The 22710-nt window shown below is 34.6% G+C and overlaps 1 protein-coding gene across 1 annotated transcript in view; it reads left to right on the top strand.

Annotated features, from left to right (window-relative positions):
* PRMT3 (protein arginine methyltransferase 3) overlaps nt 1-22710 on the top strand; it is a gene marked incomplete at its 3' end in the record, with an annotated part of 78495 nt that overhangs the window by 45428 nt on the left and 10357 nt on the right. Inside the window, exon 10 of the mRNA XM_008056595.1 lies at nt 8735-8834. Within this exon, the coding sequence (XP_008054786.1) occupies nt 8735-8834 (100 nt within the window). The remainder of the gene's footprint in view (nt 1-8734; nt 8835-22710) is intronic.

Raw genomic sequence — 22710 nt, 5'->3', positions numbered from 1 at the left:
GGACAGTATATTGGAAAGTAAAGTTTATATATTGGAATGCAAAGCTGGTTAAATAGGAGAAAATCAATCAGAAAAAAATCTATTGAGATCATCTCAAGAGGTACAGAAACAAAGTTTGATAATATTTAATATTCATTTGGTATATCTGTGTATTTAAAACTTTTAGTGAATCCTATAGCTAGAAAATAATGTCATAACATGATGTGGAGTATCTGCAAAAATAAAACCTACAGCCAACATCTTGATGAACTTTTGAAAGCATTCTCTTTAAGTTTAAGAACAGGACAAGGATTCCTGCTACCGCTTCTTCTATCCAGTACTATAAAGGAGATCCTAGTCAGTGCAAAAAGGCAATAAAAAGAAAGGTATAAGAATTGGAAACTAAGAAACAAAATTATTCTTATATTTATGTGTGCTTCCAAATACAGACACTAGAAAGAAATTATGAAGATTATTACAGTAATAAAATTATCAAGGTAGAGTAATTAATATGCAAGAATCAATTGTATTTCTATAAAGAACATGAAACTCTGCAACATTGAAAATTATATTAAAGTTTATTGTTAATATTTTTAACTTCCTTCCAGACAATGCAAAGACATTAAGTCACTTTAAATGGAAAATTCACCCTAGGGATGAACATTCCTAGTAATTTCCCCCCATGAATCATGGTTCAGCTGTTTGAGCTTCTTCCTCCCTAGTCTACCTTCTGACCTTGGTCAACATCTTCTTGCCATTTATTTCTCAGATATTTTTCATTTTATTATTTTCTGCAATCATTTATGCAAACAATAAGCCTTTTAAAACTCTAATGGCCACCAGAATTTGAACTATCTTCTATAAAACTTATTGATAATTTATTTGTAAAAGCCCCATCTAATTCCTCTTTTTCACATTATTTTTTAAAAATCATTGAGCCCTTCTCAATGAACTGGTCATTGTTTTCTCCCTGTGTCTTTTCTTTCCTCCCACTGATTCCTCTTTTGTATGTCAAAAACATCGTGCAGCCTCATGCTTGGGACCCAAACCAGTCAACTGACACTGCCTCCTAACTATCTGAGGGCTTCCTAATAGCAAGATTGCGTGAAGTGCTCAAGACTGGAGAGTTACTAATTTCCACATATGTAATCTTTGGTGTTGATGATATTAAATTATATTGTTATTATAAAACCAGTCTAAGTTCACTTGCTCTCCTTGCATGCCTACTGGACTTCACAGGATATTTAATTGATATGTGGGGGAAAGGTAGGGCAGTTACCCCTTTGGGTGTAGGTGTGCTGCCACCCTGCTTTTACTCACTGTAGCAGATTACTTGTCATGCCTCCTGGAATAGTTGGTTCACAGCCAATTAGAGATGGATCATTAACCCAAATTATCCCCTCTCCTTAGTAGTGTGTAAAATAAGTGATGTAGCCCCTTGATTGTTAATTATGAGAATTTATGCCAGTAGTGATTCACCAGACTTTTCTCTGAATAACATCCTGTATTTCTCTAAAATAACATCCTGTCTCTTTCACTAAATACTCTCAGAACTTAGTCGTCCTCTAAACGTTTCCTCTGGCTACCCATATCATCTTTGTGGCAACTCATAGCTTTAAGATCATGACTTTTCTAGTGAATACCTCATCCTTAGCCATAAAAGTATAAGAAGGCCTTTTCAGTAAGAGGAAAAACTGTTCTCATACCTTTTTATTTGGCCATCATCTCCTCTTTGAAAGTACTGGCATTTATTAGAAACACTCGTAACAGCCAGAGAATGGGATTTTTCACCATCTCTCTTCTGCCAACTTGCTGCCTATCAACCCACTAGCCAGTTTCTCTGAGTCTAATCTTGCCATTTTGTAAGAAGGATGGATGGGTAGACAATCATCCTAGGATTAGATCCTCTTCCTATTTTTTTTATCCCTTCTTTTTTCTGGCTAAGTAAGTGCCTTAACCTGTGTGATTCATGGGTCTACTGGTTGACAGCACCATTCTGAGCTAACATAGTTTCAAATCAGACTCACATAATCCTAATTACCCAGTATTACTTAGAGACATTATCTAGTGTTATGTTTTATCAATTATTTTAAAGGTACAGGCAATCAAGAGACTCAGACTTAAGGAGTAATCAGGCACATGGAGTGGGGCACTTTACTGTGTAAGTTAATAACTCATGCACCTCACTTGAAGACCTTATCTACTCTGGGTCAGAGAGTGTCAGGTATAGGGAAGGGAAAACCAAAGCAGCTACCCTTAATGTTCCAGATCTCTTCATTTGGATTGCCTGGTTGCCTATATTTTAAAAATTATTTGTAAAGCCTAATACTGGGTAAGACCTCTAATTCATGTGAGTTAGACTGGACAATCTGATTTTATATATTCATTCACCCATTTATATCTATTCTCTTTTCTCATTACTTCCTATTTTCCTGTCCACATATGATCATTTTCCTTCTTCCTGAACTGATTCTTTAATATTTCCTTCATTGGGCATTTATGGCTATAGCCAAACAAAATGGTGTTTGTTGGTATGAAAATGTATTTTGCCTATACTATTCTTGGAGGTGTTTTTTTCCACATGTAGAATTCTAAGTTAGTAGTGATATTGTTCTTGTGTAGGAGTCAGTACATTTCAGACCATGGTCCAGTCACTTATTTTTATAAACAAAACTGGGACACAGCCATGTCTTTTTGTTTGCATATCTTCTCTTGCTGTTTTCTCACAACAATAGCAGTTGAATAGTTTCAACAGAAACCACATCCTACAAATCTTAAATGTTTATAATTTGGCCATTTAAGAAAATGTTGGCTGGGCGCAGTGGCGCATGCCTATAATCCCAGCATTTTGGGAGTGGTGAGAGAATTGCCTGAGCACGCGGCTTTGAGAGCAGCCTGGGCAACTTGGCAAAACCTCATCTCTACAATTAAAAAATAGGAAAGAAGGAAGGAAGGAAAGAGTTGGCCTACCCCTGCTGTAGTTCATTGACAATATCATTTCACTATTTTATAGCTTTAGTTGCTGCCATTGACAAGTCATCTATCAGAAAAACTGTTATTCCATTGAAGGTAATCTTTCTTTGCCGAAGACTTTTTTGGTCTTTGATTTTCTGAAGTTTTACTGTAATATATAGATTTTTTTAAAAATTTAGTCTTCTTGAGATTCATTGTATTACTTTTTATCTATGGCTTAATGCTTTTTATCAATTCTCTTCCTTTATCTCTTCAAATATGTTCTTTGTAGCTTTTATTTCTTCTCTCCTTTCAGGACCTAATTTAATTCTATATTAATTTTTCTCATTGTATTCTTTTTTTTATTTTTTTTATTTTAGTTGTGCTTCTGTAGTGTTCCAAAGCAATAGTTGACAGACTTTTTCTGTAAAGGGTTAGATAGTAAATATTTTTAGGCTTTGAAGATTACCTATGGTCTCTTTCATTATTGCTGCTTTTTCTTCTTCTTTCTTAATAACATGTTAGCTCGTGGCTGTGCAAAAATGGGTTACTGGTGGGCAGGACATAATTTTTCAACTCCTGATGTAAGTACTCAATTTAAAGTCAGGATTGTCAGATTGGATAAAAATTAAGACCTAGCTACTTTCTATCTTCAAGAAATCCAGTTTAAGTATAAAAATAAAAGAATAAGAGAAAATATACCATGGAAACATGGATTATTTAAAAAGCTGGAGTGACTATTTTAATATGATACAAAGGAAACTATAAAAACTTAATTAGCAATAAAGAAAACTATTTCATAATGATAAAGGTGACATATTCAAGAATATGTAATATAACCAAGTCTATACTTATCTAATAACCTTCAAAATACACGAAGTAAAAATTGCCAGAAATGAAAGGGGAAATAGATAAGTGTATAATCATGGTAGGAACTATTAAATTCCTTTCTCAATAGCTGATAGAACAAGTAGATATAATTTGCATGGGAATAGAGAAGACCTAAATACACTTGGTTGAATTGATACTTACATACCCAAAGATAGTAGAATCAAATTTTTTAAGTGCACATAGAATATGCATCAAGTGGGGTTACATGTAGGGCAATAAAAGAGACCTCAATAAATTTGAAGGGATTTAAATCTTACAAACTAAGTCTCTGGTCACATCAAAATTAGATTATAGATTAATAACAGAAAGCTATCTACTATATTCAAAAATAGTTGGCAATTAAACAGGATACTTCCAGATAACTGTTGGGTCAAAGAAGAAATTACAAGGGAAATGAATTTAGAAAATATTTTGAACTGAATTAAATGCACACTATCAAAAATGTGTGATATGCAGCTAAAGCTGTGCTTAGAAGGAAATTAAAATTTTAAATACTTATATTTAAAAATTATTTAAAATCCATGATCTAAGCTTTCATCTTAAGACGCTAGAGAAAGAAAAGCAAGATATGCTTGAGTAAGTAGACAAAAGGAATAAATAAAATAGCTGGAATCACTTAAATACAAAACAAAAACATTTGAGAATTGATGAAAATGGAATTCATTCCTTTTAAAAATAATAAAATTGAAAAATCTCTAAGTAGACTTATTAAGAAGAAAAGAGAATATATAAATTATCAGCATTATGAGTGAAGGAGGACATTACTATAGTCCCTACAGACAAAAGAGAATATAAGAAAATATTGTGAACAGCTTTATGTCAATGAATAGGACAATTTAGGTAAATTACCTTGAAAAATGATGTTACCAAAATTGATCCAGGAAGAGCTAGAAAATCTGAATATCTAGATTTAGTAAAGAAATTGAGCTAATTAAGCTCTGGGCTCAGATAATATATTTTTTCCAACACTTATTGAAGAAATAATACTGTTTTTTAAAAAATATTAAATAAGATAGAGCCCTTCCCAGCATGCTTTATAATGCCAGCAATACAGTGATACTAAAACCAAGCAAAGATAGTCCAGGAAAAATAAACTACAGACCAGTGTCCCTCATTAACATAGATTGAAACATTCTTAACAAAACATGGGCAACTGGAATCCGCAATTATAAAAAGACTAATAAACTGTGACCAAATGGGTTTATCTTGGGAAGGCAAGACAGGCTTAACATTGGAAAATCAATACACCATGTTGAAAGAATAAAAAAGAAAAATCATATAATCATGGTAATAGATACAAAAAAACTACCTGTCAGAATTCAAAACTCAGCCGGGCTCGGTGGCTCAGCCTGTAATCCCAGCACTCTGGGAGGCTGAGGTAAGTGGATTGCCTGAGGCCGCAGGTTTGAAACCCGCCCAGGCAACTTGGTGAGACCTCATCTCTACAATAAATCAAAAATTAGCCGGGTGTGGTAGCGCATGCCTGTAGTTCCAGCTACTTGAAAGGCTGAGACAGAAGGATCGCCGGATCCCAGCAGGTCGAGGCTGCAGTGGCTAGAAGCGGCCACTACACTCCAGTCTGGGCGACAGAGTGAGACTCCAACTCAAAAAAAAAAGGAATTCAAAACTCATTCATAAGTAAAATTCTCAGCAAACTAGGAAAGGAGGACACTGTCTGTCCTGATAAAGGATATCCATAAAAAACCTACAGGTAGTGTCATGTTTAATAATTGATAGGTGCTTTCCCCCCAAATTAGGGACAAAACAAGGATATTTACTAACACCATTTCTATATATGATGTGTTGGAGGATATAACAAGTTCAATAAACCAGAAAAAGGATATAAAGGACAAACAGATTTGAAAGAAGAAGTTAAACTTTCATTACTTCCAGATGACATCATCAGATATGTGTAAAATTCTAAAGAATCTATAAAAAAGCCACTAAGATTGGAAACACTAAAACCATGGGATTCAAGGTCAAAATATGAAAATCAATTATAATTTTATAAGTAGCCACAAGCAACTAGAAATTGATACTTTGAAAATATATACTGGGCTAGGCACAGTGGCTCACACCTGTAATCCCAGCATTTTAAAAGGCTGAAAAGGTTCGCTTGAGTAAAAGAAGTTAACACCAGCCTAGGCAACATAGTAAAACCTAGTCTCTGTTTACAAAAAAAAAAAATACCTAGCTGGGCGTATGTCTGTAGTCCCAGCTACACAGGAGACTGATGTAGAAGAATCCACCTGAACCCAGGCAGCCAAGGCTATGATAAGCCAAGATCATGTCATTGTACTTCAGCCTAGTTGCTGGAGCAAGACCTTGACTCAAAAAAAGTATATGTATATATATTATATAAACACACAAATACATGCTATTGCATACATGCATTGAAACATTACATTGTACCCATAAATATGTACAATTATTAATATGTATCAATTATAAATATGAAAGCTATATATACTTACCATTCATAATACATCCAAAGTTACATTCATAATACATCCAAAACCATCAAATATTGGGGATAAATTGTATAAGATATGTCTACAACATAAACACTAGTGCAAAACGTTACCCAGAGTTACTTCTAAAATTGATATGGGAATACAAATGACCAAGGGAATTTTTAGAAATAAGAATAAATTTGAATGCTGTATACTACCAGATTTCATGACTTAATTTAGAGCTGTGGTCATCAAGAAAATGTTGTATTGACATAAGAATACACATCTAAGTCCTGGGGCAGAATTGAAATTCCAGAAATAAATCCACAAATATATGATTGTTTTTGGCAAAGATACCTAAGTAATTCCATTGGTAAGTGATAGATTTCCCCAAAAAGTTGAAACTATTATTACTGATAATATTTCTAATAAAATTTTTTCAACACTTTATCAATAGGTATTGATATCTATAGGTATTGATATGTGATGTTGTCTGGGAGTAATGCAAGTTTAACTTCTACCTTTAAATCTGTTTTTTTTCCTTTTCCTAGTTTATTGATCTTATAAGGTCTTCCTGCACAGTTCTAAAAATACTTTTGAACAAAATATAGACGAAAATATTTGATACAGGGAAGGATGTCTTAGATACGTCACTGAAAGCATGAACTATAAGAGAAAAAGAAAACAATTGTAGATTGGTCTTTATCAAAATTAAAAACTTTAAAATGGTTTTCAAAAAACACCTTGAAAAAATATGAAAAAAACAAACCAAAGAATGGTTTAAAAAATATTTACTGTACACAAATCTGACAAGGTTTTATCCAGAATAAATAAAGAACTCTTACAGTTCATTAATAAGAATATAAGTGGCCTGTATTTTTTAGTGGGCAAACGATTTGAACAATAGGAATATGGCCAATAAGTACATAAAAATGTTTGATCATTAGGAAAATGCAGTTTATAACCACAATCTTGCTACACAGTTAAAATTTTAAAAGTCAACAATACTAAGTGTTGATAAGGATATGAAGCAACAGGAATGCACGTACATTACTGATGGGAATGTAAAGTTGTATGTGTACTTTGTAAAGCAAATTGGCAGTTTAAAAAAAAAAGATATGCACTACCACTTGATGGAGCAATTCTGGTTATACACAAACATTTATAGAAGCTTTATTCATTATAGACCAAAATTAGAAACAATATAGCATTCTGTCCACAAGTAAGTATATAAACAAAATTGTTGTTTATCCATGCAATGGAATACTACTGACATATTCAAAACACGTATAACTCTGAAGAAGTATGCTTATTGAAGAAAACCAGGCACAAAAGGGTACATTCAATATAATGCTACTAGTATGAAACTCTAAAAATACAAATCTACGATGTAGTGAAAGAAAGAAGGTCGGTGGTTGCCTGTGAATGGAAGGATTATTTGGAAATGGACACGAATATGAATCTTTTGGGGGAGATGGAGATGTTCCATACCACCAGGTGGTGTTGGTCACCCAAGTATGTATGTTTTTCAGAATGCACTGAATTGTATGTAAATAATGCCTGGATAAAGTTGGACAGGGGATTTCTCATTTGATGCAGAAAAAATCCTCTATAATTAAAATGTACATTATCTGAGGATTGAGAATTTATTAATTTAATTAGACTTAACCAGCAGCTTGCTTTCAGCTTTTTGAAACTACCTTTTTAACTCTGTTTTTTCAAATTGCAAAAGAAGGAGAAGTTGAAAATATGTGCTAAACTTATGATCAAGCATATAAAAATTGGAATGCCACTGGTCAAAGTTAAATAATTTTTATTGGGGTAAGATTTCAAGTATATAATGGAATATTTTGTTATTGATAATAATGTCATTACCATTATTATATAATGCTAGATGTGTATATGTAACTTTCACAAATATGTGATCCTTATCATAGCTTGTGAAATAAATAGAGCAGGTATTATCATTCTCCTTTACACATGAACATACAGGCCCAGTGAAATTATTTAAAACTGGTGAAGATCACACAGCTAACGAGTACGAGAGAAGCTAGGGTTTAAATTAAGGACTTCTGGCTTCAAATTTTCTCACCTCTGTGACACATGACTTCCCTTTAAACCACACTTTTGTTGTCTGTGTGTCTAGTCTATCTGTTTCTACCACCTTCTTTTTTTAAAGACACAGTAGCTTTATTGACATATGTACTATTGATAAAATTCATATTTATTTTCAGGCTGAAGTTTTAAATATTGGTTCAGTTATTGCCATATTAACCAGAAATATTCTTGGATATTCATGCAGTAACCATAGCTAATAATGACGACAGGGAATAAATAAACTTTGGATATAATTTTTTGTTCCACAAAACAATATGAGTAGTTGGCCAAAATTATGTAATTTGACTAACTTTCAGATTCTGTTTAATATACTAGTTTAATCTATTTATGATCATTTTCAGATTAAACAAACTTGAAGATACTATTATACTAATTAAAGGAAAGATTGAAGAAGTTCATCTTCCTGTAGAAAAAGTGGACGTTATTATATCCGAGTGGATGGTGAGTGTTTTGGGGAAAAACTTTCATTGGTAAAATGAAAAAAAAAAAGTAGTGAATAAGGTAGCAATTTTTCTGCATTTAATTATATTTGATAAATGGCAGAAAAGTGGCATTATTTTTAAAAATAGCTACAATGTTTTTATGGTAGCTTATTCTGAGGCGGCATTTGTGGGCTATTCATAATCTTTAAAAAGTAATAGATTATCTTTTTTACCTTTAAAATTGCAATAAAGTATTATTTTTCTGCTTTCTAAATTTGTGGATACCTAAATATTTGCCTGAAAGCCCCCAAGGTTTAATGAGCATTTATTAAGATTGTTTCATCAAAATTCACTTGGTGTCACCACTATTATTATCCTGAATGTTCTGTCTTTCTGATCTATTGGGCCATGTAATCAATGTCCTTTATTACATAAAATAGAATTTATTGCTATTATTTAAATGATAAATAATTAAGGTATGTTACATAGCTTTATGATTTACTGTTTACATCCTGAGTCAGGATAGAATATTTATTTTAAAATGTTTGTAAGATGAAATGAATGGTATTTGCCTTACTGGTATGCCAGTTTGATAAAAAATGAACTAGATAGGATTTCTAATAGACAAAGTTTTTTTAGCCATTTAGAAAGAGTTTAAATTTTTTTAAGTTCTAGTTGAAAGATGTATTTTTAAGATATTTATTTTTTTAATTTTTGTAGAGATGAGGTCTTGCTATGTTGTCCAGACTGGTCTTAAACTCCTGGATTCAAGCAATCCTCTCACGTCAGCCTTCCAAAGTACTAGAATTACAGGCATAAGCCACTGTGCCTGGCCCAGATGTATTTTCTTTAAATGAATTTATCAAAAATTTTGAAAGCAACCTGAGGTTTTCTTTATAATTTTTTATAAATTTTGAATAAACTAACAATTCAAGCAAAATAGAAATTTCAGGTAGCTTTTGAAATGTTCAGATGTAATGTAATAGTGTAGTGAGTTCCAGTCTAGAGCTGATGACAGTCACTATTTTTGGCAATTACTCTTGTATGCGAAACAGTGCATTTTTTTTAATGCTAAAGTTGTCTTTTAACAATTCTTAATATCAATATTTTTCTTATACCAAATAATTTGTATCAGCACTCTGGTTTCTCATGAGTTGAATTAGTAGGTATACATTCAGTCATTTACAGTTAAAATTCAACATTTCTTTAAAGACTATGAAAAGATGCTTTGGAGAAAGCACATTTGAGGCATTTACTTGGCAATAATGTAAATAGTTTATACCAGCTGCTGGCTTGATGTGCTCTTCGTTTTGAGAGACCCAAGAGATTCAAAAAAAAACTCTAAGAGAACTATTACTATATGAATTCCTACCCCACATTCACTGTATTTGTTTGCAGTGTTTGTACTTAGAGCTTTGTTAAGTTTAATTTTTGTTTGTCTCATAAAATAACTGATTGCTTCCGTAACTGCTGCTAGTAGTGTGTGAATGTTAAGCAATAAGCTCCTCCCAGACATTCCTTTGCTTAGATAACAGTAGACTGGTGGCATCAGCCACCCTCCCCCCCCCCCCCCCGTAGGTTCTCCGTTTTTTCAAACCTCCTGCCTGCTTGCTAAACCTAGCTTATCTGGCATTCCATTCCGCCCGTTTGGCAGTTACTTGTCCATCACAAGTAACAGCCTAAGCCCGCACAAATCAAACTCAAATCAACCAATCAAAGTCTTTGTAATTGCGTCGTATAGTTTTTATCCAATCCTGTGTGCACAAGTTTGTAAAGCCACCCCACCCCTTCAGAATTATGTATAAAAGGTGCGTATTAGCCTGGGTCGGGGCTCTCTTCCCTGAAGTCGCTGTGTCGGCTTCAAACGTGAGCCCAGACTCGAGCCTGAATAAAGACCCTTGTGTGTTTGCATCGGAGCTGGCTCTTTGTGGTCTCTCGGATTTAAAATCTTGGGTTTAACAGTTTCTCTAGGGACCATTTTTCTTCGAAAATACATCTTTTAAATGACGCCAAAGACTTGTAGACAAACTAAAAAACAGATTAACTAACTTTCTGTTACCTCACTTGGACATTATATGTAACACACAAAAATAACTAATTGGGTGGTTCTTGCCCTGCCTAGCAGAGTTATGCTTCTAGGTTTTGATGTTCTAGGAGTTCATTTTCACTTTTAAAATCTGAGAGATGACCTGGAAGTATTAGTATGCAGTTGAAGTCTTAAAGCCAGCTGGTGCACTAACTGAATGAGAAATTAGCCAGATTTCATGAATTTATGAGATTGACTTTATGATGTGAACTCTACTGAAAGTTGTGCTGTCTTGGGTTTGGTTGCCCTCAGATCTGTTTTGGATTCATCTCCTGTTCTCTTCCATACTGAAAGAGAGCTCACTCTGCAAGCTGCCTTTCCCAGGCTCCAGAATCAACAGACTTCCGCTGGATTTGGGAAACCCAATTGGAAACACCAGTGACAGATCTAAGTCAGGAAGAAGCCAGGGCATTTCTTCCCTTCTCACTTATCTCTAGTGTGTTGCTGGCAAAGCTGTTTCTTTTGTGGCCCCAGTTCCCACTGGACAGGCCTACCATAATTGCAGCTTCCACTGTGCCGCCCTGGCTCAGGTAGGAATAGCCTAGGGCTGGTAATTATTTCTTGGCATTACTGTAGTCTGGTTGTCTCTCTTCTTGGTGACTTCTCATATCTTTTATCTTCTGTATAACTTTCTACATTAATTTTCCTCTATTTTAAATGGCCTGTAATTTCTCTTTTTCTAGCTAACAAAATAAAGGGCACCTTTCATTTTGGCGGGTTGGTCAGGTATGATCATTCTTTTATCAGGAAGGCATTCACTGTAACACAAACAGTACTGATTGACTGAAGCCTGAGGTGAAAGAAGCCAGTTGTTTGGAAGCCAATGTGCTTAGAAGCCCTGAAGTAAGGGAAAACAAATCAGTGCATCCAGGAAGTAATAAGAGCTTTCCTCCTTCCTCACCACAAAGGTGTTAACTTAAGCATTTGCATTATCTTACTGGCTGCCTTTCCTTGTAAGAATTAAGTGAAGTCTAGTGATTGTATTAAATGCTTTAGGTGGGCTATGTACACTGTAATTTATGATCATTAATTTTGTGACAATCAACTCTGGATGGCCTTATTTCTCTAATGAAATTTGCATTTAAGTCTTTAGGAAGTCTTGTGCTAAAATATTTTGAATCATTTTTGTAGGTTGGAAATGTCCTTTGTGGGATCTTCTAAATCCTATAAGCCCCTTCCTAACTTTAGTACTTCCATTAGGATTTCTTACCCAAAAAGCTATGGAATACTAATTACATAATTAAACCAAGGGCAAGTCTGCTTTCTAAAATGTAAACTTTTTAGGCACTCCTACTTTGGCACCAACAGTGGACAAGTAGTAAATAACTGATTCTTTTAAATCTATAGACACATTTTCATCTCAGACATGACCTCTATTAAGCTTTCCTTTTCTGCTTCTTGAATACGTATAAAATCTCTCTTTTCCCTGAATCCCTTTTGTGCTTTGGTGTACTGCTTTTCACGTTGTATTATAATAAATTATCATTAACCTCTTTCCATTAAGTTAAGTAATAGAAACTATTTTAAACTTAAAGCATATTACGTAGAATCCTGTCTTTAATTATTTTTTGCATATAGCATAGTAAGGATGCAACATTTTTATATAAGTACTTTCAACATGAAAAGACAAAAATGGAATATACCCTCCAGAATTAGGCACAGATGTTTAATGGGCTTGTAATCAGTATAGCAGTGTAGATATCATACACTGCAGAGATTTACATCTGTTTTTTCCTGCTGTGGTCCACAAACTATTCCATGGTTTAATTTAGATATGGTTTTTTTTTTTGGTCTGCAGTTGTTTGTGAATTTGGTCTTTATTTTGGAAGATAAGAATGTGATTTTAAGAGCTAAATCATCACTGCTAGAATGTTGTTTAATAAACTATGACTTGCCTTTTAGACAGCAAATTTCTAGATTTAGGCTTGCTTTTAATTTTATATTTTCATTTTTGTTTTTTGCTTATTTTAAGAGAATTTTTCTTTTTATTTGTATATAAGGTGTAATATATGTTTTGATATATACCATGAAATGATTACTACTGCCAAACAAATTACATGTCTATCATCTCACAATAACTTTTTTGTGTATGTGGTAAGAGCACCAAAAAACCACTCTCTTAGCAAAGTTTCAGTGTACAATACAATATTATTAACTATAGTCCTCCATCATGCTATATATTTTCATTTTTATTGGATAGGATTTTTGATAAAATCGTTATCAGTTAAATATAAACAATTTAATCCCTGCAAGATTTAATATTTATGCCTTTGTGTATGTGTTCTCATTTTTCACATTTTACTCTATAGAAGTTCTTGTTTTGAGAGCTATCCTTTATGATTTCTTGTTTCTGATTGAATAATAAAACTGTTCAAAATAAACATCCCAAATTATGACCGAGCAGACTAAATTGTTTCATTTGATGTTGCTGTTTTCCCTCTGTGTTTTCAGCATGACTTTAAAGTACATAGACAAAATCCTGATGTTGTATAATACACATACCAGAGATGATTCTTGTTTGCACCTATGTGACTTTCTGCCATCAGGACCATCAGCAAAATTACACATTAGGTGAACTTTTATGTTTCATTTACGTGAACATTCATGATACACATTCACATTATTTCAAGTCCCTTGTAATTTTTTGCTTTTTATAAAAAGGGCCTAAAGTTTTACCTTGATTCAAATATTCTTGGATTTATTCTTGAAATTTAAGAATTAATTTTGCATCCAGTCTTCACCAGAACAGGTGTGTCTACATGTGTTAAGTGTGTGTGTATGTGTATACACATTACATTCAAGTTGATCAAGTATACTTTATTCATATTCAGTGGTCTTTCTTGTTGTAAATAGATTTTCAGGATTTTATAGCTTTATCACTTAGAAAATATGGTTTGTGGTTAGGCTTACTAACATTTCAAGAAACTGGCCATGAAGGTTTTCATAGGTCACTTTTAAGCTGTTGGGTGTTGGCATGTTTTTGTTGTTTTGAGTTTGTCCTGGCAGCGAAGCCGTGCCATTTCAGCCCCAACTGCCATGAGGATGGCTGACCTTTCCTGATCTGTTTTCTGTTAAGTAATAGAAACTATTTATTATTTATTTTTATGTATATTATTCTGAAAGTTTTAAACAAGATACAGTTGTATATGTTTATTACAAGACCTATTTTTCCCCAACTCTTGCCATTTTTTCCTTGTGTTTCTTATTTCTGTTTTGTTCCATTAGAAAAAATGACATCTTTTTACTGCAAGATTTCTTTTATAATCAAAGTTACATAAAATTAACTATAAAATTGTTTTTTGATGACAAAGGTTGCTGTTCTTTTAATACCTTTTATTCCCTACTTTGATAGTGAATGTTTTTGTTAGTATATTTTTGGCAGAAATAATTTGCCCATTAATAGAAGTTACTGATGATAGTAGAGCAAAATATGGCTTAATAAATGACCTGATCTCTTAAAGGGGTCCACCTTCCCTGACTGGTAAACTCCTAATAGTTAAGACTCATCTCAGACATGACCTCTATTAAGCTTTCCTTTTCTGCTTCTTGAATACGTATAAAATCTCTCTTTTCCCTGAATCCCTTTTGTGCTTTGGTGTACTGCTTTTCACGTTGTATTATAATAAATTATCATTAACCTCTTTCCATTCTCCAGAGACTGGGAACCATGATTTACTTGGAATGGCCAGATCTGTCACAAGCCCTTAGCCTTAGTAAATGATGAAGGGTTGTACATCATAAGAGAACTTTTCCCAGAGTGAAATTCAGTGGCCACAGATTTGATCTTATTTATATTTTTCTGTACAGCACATGAAGGCAGGGAAGTAGTATATGATGGGTTAACAATTGATCCAAAGTCAAACCATCTGGATCCCTGGTCCTGTTTTATACTCGCCAGGTTTGTTACCTTGGGCATGTTACTGAACCTCTTGGTGCCTCAGTTTTCTTTCTCTATAAAATAAAGATAACAGTATTACCTTCTTCATAGTGTTTTATAAGAAGTAAATGAGCTAATACAAGTAAGTTTCTTAGAACAGCTTCTTGCACATAAGATCTCAGTAATTAGCTATTCAGTTTTGGAAGTTACACAAACTTTTAAGTACTCTATAATTAGTGAATGAGCTGCTAGACTAGGTAACTCAATAAATAAAAGTTGAAAATGATAATATACATGAAGCTAAAAAATATTAATTATTGGGAGAAAAACATTCTTAGGGCTACTCCCAAGTTTATAGCTCTTTATAAAAGCAGAAGACCCTCTATTTCCATGTCTACCACTAACTAATTGGCTCTGCCTATAATTTGTGCAAAGAAGTATGAATATTAGCTGATGGGTGTGTTATTGGGGTTTAGGATATTCTTAGTATTTTTTTTTAACATTAGTCGAATTAAAATGTAGTACACAAGGGGACCCCAAAACACCCAGAGTTGTCTTTTGGAGGTGGGCCCCTTGTGGTACGGGCTTCCCACACTAGTTAAGTGTTTTAGGAACCCATTGGCATCAATGTACCAGTTAGCATTGTTGTGAGAGGCTGCGTTTGACTTCACTGAAACTTTTTTGGAGATTCTTTCAATGCATTTGCCCATTTCATGTTAAGTTATGGATGAGTGCACCTGCCCTCACCATGCTGAGTATTCAGGAGGTTTGTTTGTTTGTTTGTTTGTTTGTTTGTTTTTACCAAAAATGGCATGACTTCCATGCCCCATCCACCTTATTCACCAGATTTCACCCCAAGTGACTTTTCTTTGTTTCTCCATATGAAAAACAAACATTCTGCTGATGTGTAAGAGGTGGGGAAAAAAAACGGCAGAAGCACCAAAAGGCATCACAATGGACAAGTTCAAAAACTGTTTTGAGCTGTGCAAAAAGCATCTTGATAGGTGTATTATATCAAATGGAGAGTACCTTGAAGGTGAGTGAAGTTTAAACATGTAAGAATAAATATACAGTTTTTTATAAATTAAATTCTGGGATTTTTTTTGGGTCCCCCCCCTCATATATTTCAAGCACAATTCTGTTTGCTGCCCTGTAAACAGTTATTTTTGCTGCCCTGTAAACAATTGTTAGGTGATACTGACAATACCTAATAATTTTTAATAAAGTATAAAATATACATTTCACAATATTATTTTTGATACTGTAAAAATTAACAGGGAGAAGCTTATAGTACTTGAACAGTGAAAGAAAACATGTAGTTCATGAGTTTTTTTTTCAAAGATTAGCTGACATCTGAATCAAGGATAAAATGAAAGCAAAGAGAATAAAAATGTAATTAAGAATAGGCCCCTTATGTTTGATTATTTCACTTCTTATCTACACTCTTAACCACTCCCCAGTCGACCTTTTATTTAATTGTAATATTTGTTTCAATTAGAATTCAGATCACACTTTGAAGCCATTTTATTTCTTATTCTAGCAAGGAGAGTGTTTTGTAATAGTAAGATCTTGCTTCCTATAGGAAAAATGTAACCCTTAGAGAAATCCTTAAAATGGACCTTGGGCTGTTTTATAGGTTGCAAGTAAAATGTATTTTAGGTAAATGTACTCTGTTTTTTCGTCTATGCTTGAAACCAAATCTAAATGAAATTATTTAGTGCTTTAAGAATTACGTGTTATGGGCCGAGCTCAGTGGCTCAGCCTGTAATCCCAGGACTTTGGGAGGCCGAGGTGAGTGGACTGCCTGAGCCCGCGGGTTCAAGACCCCACCTGGGCAACTTAGCGAGACCTCGTCTCTACAATAAATCAAAAATTAGCCGGGTGTGGTAGCGCGCGCCTATAGTTCTGGCTACTTGGAAGGCTGAGGTGGAAGGATCGCTGGAGCCCAGCAGGTTGGTGCTGGGGTGGTTGTGAGCTTGCCACTACACTCCAGTCTGAGTGACAGAGTGAAATTCCAACTCAAAAAAAAAAAAAAAGAATTACATGTTATGGTAAAGTTTTGCTTTTGAAATATAATATTTTAGGTATTTTATATCTTTTCCATCAAATTTCTACAAGTTGTGTTTGTCAGGAGATTAAGTGTTTCATTTTATTGGATTTGATTTATTTGCTTTTTAATGCTTCATAATTTCCTTTGCCATATTACATTTTAGTTGTGCTTTAAGTTCTGTTTGAATTGCCTTTTTTTGTTGTTTTTTTGAGTAAAGATCTCATTCTGTTGCCCAGGCTGTAGTACATTGGCACACTCACGGCTCATTGCAGCCTTGTATTTCTTGGCTCAGGTGATCCACCTCAGCCTCTCAAGTAACTGGGACTGACTATAGGCACATGTAATTTTTTATTTTTTGTAAAGATGAGGTCTTGCTATGTTGCCCAGGCTAGTCTTGAGCTACTAGGTTCAAGCAGTTCTCCACTTCAGCCTCCGAAAGTGCTGAGATTGTAGCCCTGAGTCACTGCACCTGGCTTGGATTACTTCTTTAAAAAAATCTTTTTGTTCAATAAGTTATAAATTATTCTAATTATAAAGATAAACAGGATAAGTAAAACAGGCCGGGCATAGAGGCTTATACTTGAAATTGCAGCCAGCACTTTGGGAGGCCTGGGTAGGAGGATTGCCTGAGGCTAGGAGTTCGAGACTAGCCTGGGCAACATAGCGAGACCTCATCTCTACAAAAATAATCAAACAAAAATTAGCTGGGGTGTAGTGGTGTGTGCCTGTCGCTCCAGCTACTTGGGAGGTTGAAAAGGAAGGATTGCTTGAGGAGTTTGAGGCTATGGTGAGCTGCAGTCCAGTCTTGGTAACAGAGTGAGATCCCAAAACAAAAGGATAAGTAATTCAGGAACATGAATCAACTTCCCTTACAAAAATTTTTTAATTAAATCCTTAAAGAATGTGAAATATGTGTTAATTTTATTTCAAGCTGTAACACTGTGTAATAGCTTATGTTTTGTCAGTAATGCCTTCTACTTCTACCTGAGAGTATAAAACTAAGCTCCTAAAATTTACAGCTTGCATTTGTATTCAGATAAGCATTTATTATAAGCACAGAGTGTCTTACGTAAACTGAACTGGCTCATATAATTATTGAGATAATTGGTATAATTGTACTTAAGAATTATCTCCGATCAGATATTTGATTCGCAAGCCTTGGTAAGCATAAAATCTCTACCAATTTACAATAAGTAAAACTTGCTCCTATGATTCCCAGACTGGATTTAGAGAACCCCCTCATGTGTTTGAGAAATAAATTAGATATGATGTATAGATTTGGAAGGGAAAGGCATTATTAATATTTTTATAGAGTAGTATGTAAAAATTTCCCAGATTTTTAAGATAAAGCATTAGCCTTCATATTTTTTGAGCCTTCACAGGACTGCTTTTAGTAAATACTCTCTAATTCCTTGTGAGTCCCAGTTCATTCTCTTTTGCCATTACAAGTTTAAGAAGTTATGACTTACAGTGGGTTTTGGAACACATTTAAAAGTCTTGATGAAGATAACTGTCCTCTTGATTTTTCTTCCAGTTGAGTATATAGATCTTTCATATGTTATGTTTTCTTTAGTAGAGTTTCCATATTGGCAAAATTTAGAGGGCAGAACTCTGAAGTCATTATTTATTTAGGTGAAATGAAAATTTTAGAGCAGGAGTTAGTTACATTAAATGTTGATCATTTCTTATGAATGACTTGTTGACCCACTTTCAGTGGATTACGAGGTCTAACAATTAATTTTAGGAACTTTCCACTGTGTGCTTACATTGATAACACTGTACAAACAACTTGGTACCGTTTCATAACCTTGGTATATCAGTGTCTCACAGTTGTGTTCATGTCGACATGTGGCGGTGCCTTGCTGAGTGGTGTTCAGTATTGTTGCATGTTTTTATGTGCTGTTGCAAGAATGTTGGAGCTTGAATTAGAGCAACGGACAAAAATTAAATCTCTGCTAAACTTGGCAAGAGTGGAAGTGAAATCAGGGACATGTTGGTTCAAGTTAATGCGGATAATGCCGTGAAGAAAATGGCAGTGTGCAAGTGGATTAAATGTTTTTCTGAGGGGAGAGAAAGCTTCACTGATAAAGAGAGGTCAGGATAGCCAGTAAAGAACAGAACTGATAAAATATTGCAAACATTTGCCGAATTGTGCACCAAAATCTTTGGCTGACTGTGAGAAGCATGGCAGACCAAATAAACGTTGATAAAGAAACAGGAAAATCTTAACCAAAATTCATGGCATGAGAAAGTTGTGTGCAAGAATGATCCCAAAGAAGCTCTTGCATCACGACAATGCACCAACTCACAAAGTACTGTGAGGGAGTTTTTAGCCAGTCAACAGATAACACCCTCCCTACTCACCTGATCTGGCCTCCAATGACTTTTTTTCTTTACCTGATGGCCATTCCAGAAAAAGAGTTCCAAAGTTGCTTTGACAGGTGGACTAGGCGCCAGCATTAGTGCATAACTTCCCAAGGGCAGTACTTCAAAGATGACTGTAATGATATTCAGCAGTGAGGTATGTTGCACTTTTTCTACAATGAGTTAACACGCTTAATTGTCAGACGTCATACTCATGTGAGTTCATTATTCAATAGTAGTACATTCCTCCATTTTCATTGTCTTTATCCCTTTTTAATATTAGAATACTTATTTGGGGATACCCAATTTAAGGTTAGGAATATAGCTTTGGCGTTGAATAAATGTGAGACACACTGACCTTAACAGTAGTGGAGTCTTCAGGCTTACTTTTATTAATGTGTGCATCTATCCAATTAAAGTAAATGACCAGAAATAAACTGGGAATTAATCTATTCCCTGTAATTAGGAGATTACATGTGATTTGTCTTCATCAGTTTTGCTAAGTATTTGTCACTTATTAGTCTTTTCAAAAAACCCCAAGTTTGACCTTGTTGATTTTTCTCTGCCATACATTTGTTTTCTATGGTATTGATTTCTGATTTTATCCTTATTTCCTTCTACTCCTTTAGGATTTGATTTGCTGCTACTTTTTCTATCTTCTTGAGATGGAAGTTTAGAGCATTGATTTCCAGCTTTTTTTTTTCCTGTTATTTACATTTGAGCCTAATATTTCTGAAAACTGATTTAGCTGCACCTTATATTCAGGTGATTTTTTAAAAATGTTTCTAAGCATTACCCTTCTTCTGAAGGTAATTAGCTTATTAGTTTGATATAATTCCACTTGTCCATAAAATATTCTCCCATGCCAGTGTCCTAAAGAGTTTCCCCTAGGCCAGGTGTGGTGGCCATACCTATAATCCCAGCACTTTGGAAGGCCGAGGTGAGAGGATTGCCTGAGTCCGTGGGTTCGAGACCAGCCTGGGCAACTTGGTGAGACTTCATCTCTGAAATAAATCAAGAGTAATTAGCCAGGCATGGTGGCACAGGCCTGTAGTTCCAGCTACTTGGAAGGCTGAGGCATAAGGATTACCTGAGCCCTGCAGGTTGAGGCTGCAGTAGCTGTGAGCATGCCACTGGACTCCAGCCTGGGCAACAGAGTGAGATTCTGACTTAAAAAAAAAAAAAAAACTTCCCCTGTGTTTTCTTCCATTAGGTTTATAATTTCAGGTCTTATATCTAAATCTAATTCATTTTTAGTTGATTTTTGTATATGTAGAGACATAGGGATCTAGTTTTATTTTTTTACGCATGGATATCCAGCTTTGCCAGCACCATTTATTGAAGAGATGGTCCCTTTTCCAGTGAATGTTCTTAGCACTTCTGTCAAAAATCAGTTGACTGTAAATACATAGATTTATTTCTGGGTTTTCTGTTCTGTTCCATTGGTCTATGTGTACGTCTTTATGCTAGTACTATGCTGTTTGGGTTACTTTAGCTTTGTAGTATATTTTGAAGTCAGGTAATTTGATGCCTTCAGCTTTGTATTTTTTGTCCAGGAGTGCTTTGGCTATTCAGGCTCTTTTTGTGGTTCCATATGAATTTTAGGATTTTTTTTTCTATTTCTGTGAAGAATGTCATTGATATTTTGATACAGATTGCACTGAATCTATAAATTATAGATTTACTGCTTTGAGCAGTAAGTCATTTTAACAATTTTAATTCTTCCAATTCATGATTATGGAATGACTGTTCATTTTTTGTGTGTCTTCTTCAGTTTCTCTCATCAGTATTTTGTAATCTTCATTGTAGAGATCTTTCACTTCCTTTGTTTAGTGTATTCCTAAGTATTTTTTTTTGTAGCTATAATAAATGAGATTGCTTTCTTGATTTTTTTTTTTTTTTTACTAGTTCCTTGGTGTATAGAAACACTACTGATTTTTGTATACTTTACTAATTCATTTATCAGTTCTAAGAAACTTTTGGTGAAACTTTTAGGGTTTTCTATATTTAAGATCTTGTCTTCACACGGGGACAATTTGACTTCCTTCTTTCCGGTTTAGATGCCCTTTGTTTCTTTCTCTTGATTAATTACTCTGGCTAGGACTTCAAGTACTATGTTGAATAAAAGTGAAAGTGGGCATCCTTGTCTTATTTCATAGCTTAGAGGAAACGTTTTCAGCTTCTCCCAATTCATGTTGTTGGCTGTGGGTTTGTCATATATGACCTTTATTGGTTGAGGTACATTCCTTCTGTACTTGATTTGTCGAGATGTTTTTGTCATGAAGGGATGTTCAGTTTTGTCAGATGCTTTTTGAATGGTCAGATGGTTTTTGAACTTCATTCTGTCGATGTGTTTATTTTTATTTTTTTATTTTTTTTGAGTTGGAGTCTCACTCTGTCGCCCAGACTGGAGTGCAGTGGCCACTCCCAGCCACCACAGCCTTGACCTGCTGGGCTCCGGCGATCCTTCCGCCTCAGCCTTCCAAGTAGCCGGAATTACAGGCATGCGCTACCACACCCGGCTGATTTTTTTGATTTATTGTAGAGATGAGATCTCGCTGCCCAGGCGGGTCTCGAACCTGCGGACTTAGGCAATCCACTCATCTCAGCCTTCCAAAGGTGCGGGATTACAGGCTGAGCCACCGAGCCTGGCGCAATATGTTTATTGATTGTGTATGTTGAATCGTCTACATTCCTGCGATAAATTCCACTTGATTGTGGTGAATGATCTTGTTAATATGCTGCTGGATTTGGTTTGCTAGCGTTTTGTTAAGTATTTTTGCAGCTGTATTTATCAGGCATAATGGCCTGTGGTTTCCTTTAGTGTTGTGTCCTTGTTTGGTTGTGGTATCTGGGTAATGCTAGCCTGGTGGAATGAGTTTGGAAGAATTTCCTCTTCCCTTTTTGGAAGAATTTGAGAGGAATTAGTATTAGTTCCTCTTTAAATGTTTGTTAGAATTCAGGAGTGAAACTGTCAGGTCATGGGCTTCTCTTTGATGGGAGTCTTTTTATTACAGATTCAGCAAAGTTACTCATAATTGGTCTGTTCAGGTTTCTATTTCTTCCTAGTTCAGTCTTGGTAGGGTGTATGTGTCCAGAATTTCTCCATTTTCTCTAGGTTTTTCGGTTTATTAGCATATAGTTGGTTGTAATAGTCTCTAATGAACCTTTCTATTACTGTGGAATCAGTTGTAATGGCTCCCGTTTTTCATTTTATTTGGATATTTTCTTTTTTTTTTTCTTGGTTAGTCTAGTTACTGGTTTGTCAATTTTATCTTTTTAAAAAACTAACTTAATTTTATTGATCTTTTTTTAGTCTTAGTTTTGTTTATTTCTACTTTGACCTTTATTATTTAAGTTCTTCTAATTTTGGGTTTGATTCTTGCTTTTTTAGTTCCTTCAGATGCATAGTTAGGTCGTGTATTCACAATCTGTCTACTTTTTTCATGTAGGCATCTGGTAGAACAACTGCCTCCTCCCAGCTTCCTAGCAGGTGAAATGCTGTCATTTGTGCAGCT

The sequence above is a fragment of the Carlito syrichta genome, unplaced genomic scaffold (genome assembly GCF_000164805.1).
Source record: "Carlito syrichta isolate Samal-C Ts95f unplaced genomic scaffold, Tarsius_syrichta-2.0.1 Scaffold302407, whole genome shotgun sequence".
NCBI lineage: Eukaryota > Metazoa > Chordata > Mammalia > Primates > Tarsiidae > Carlito > Carlito syrichta.
The sequence above is the reverse complement of the archived record's forward strand: the minus strand, read 5'-3'. Positions and strand labels throughout refer to the sequence as shown.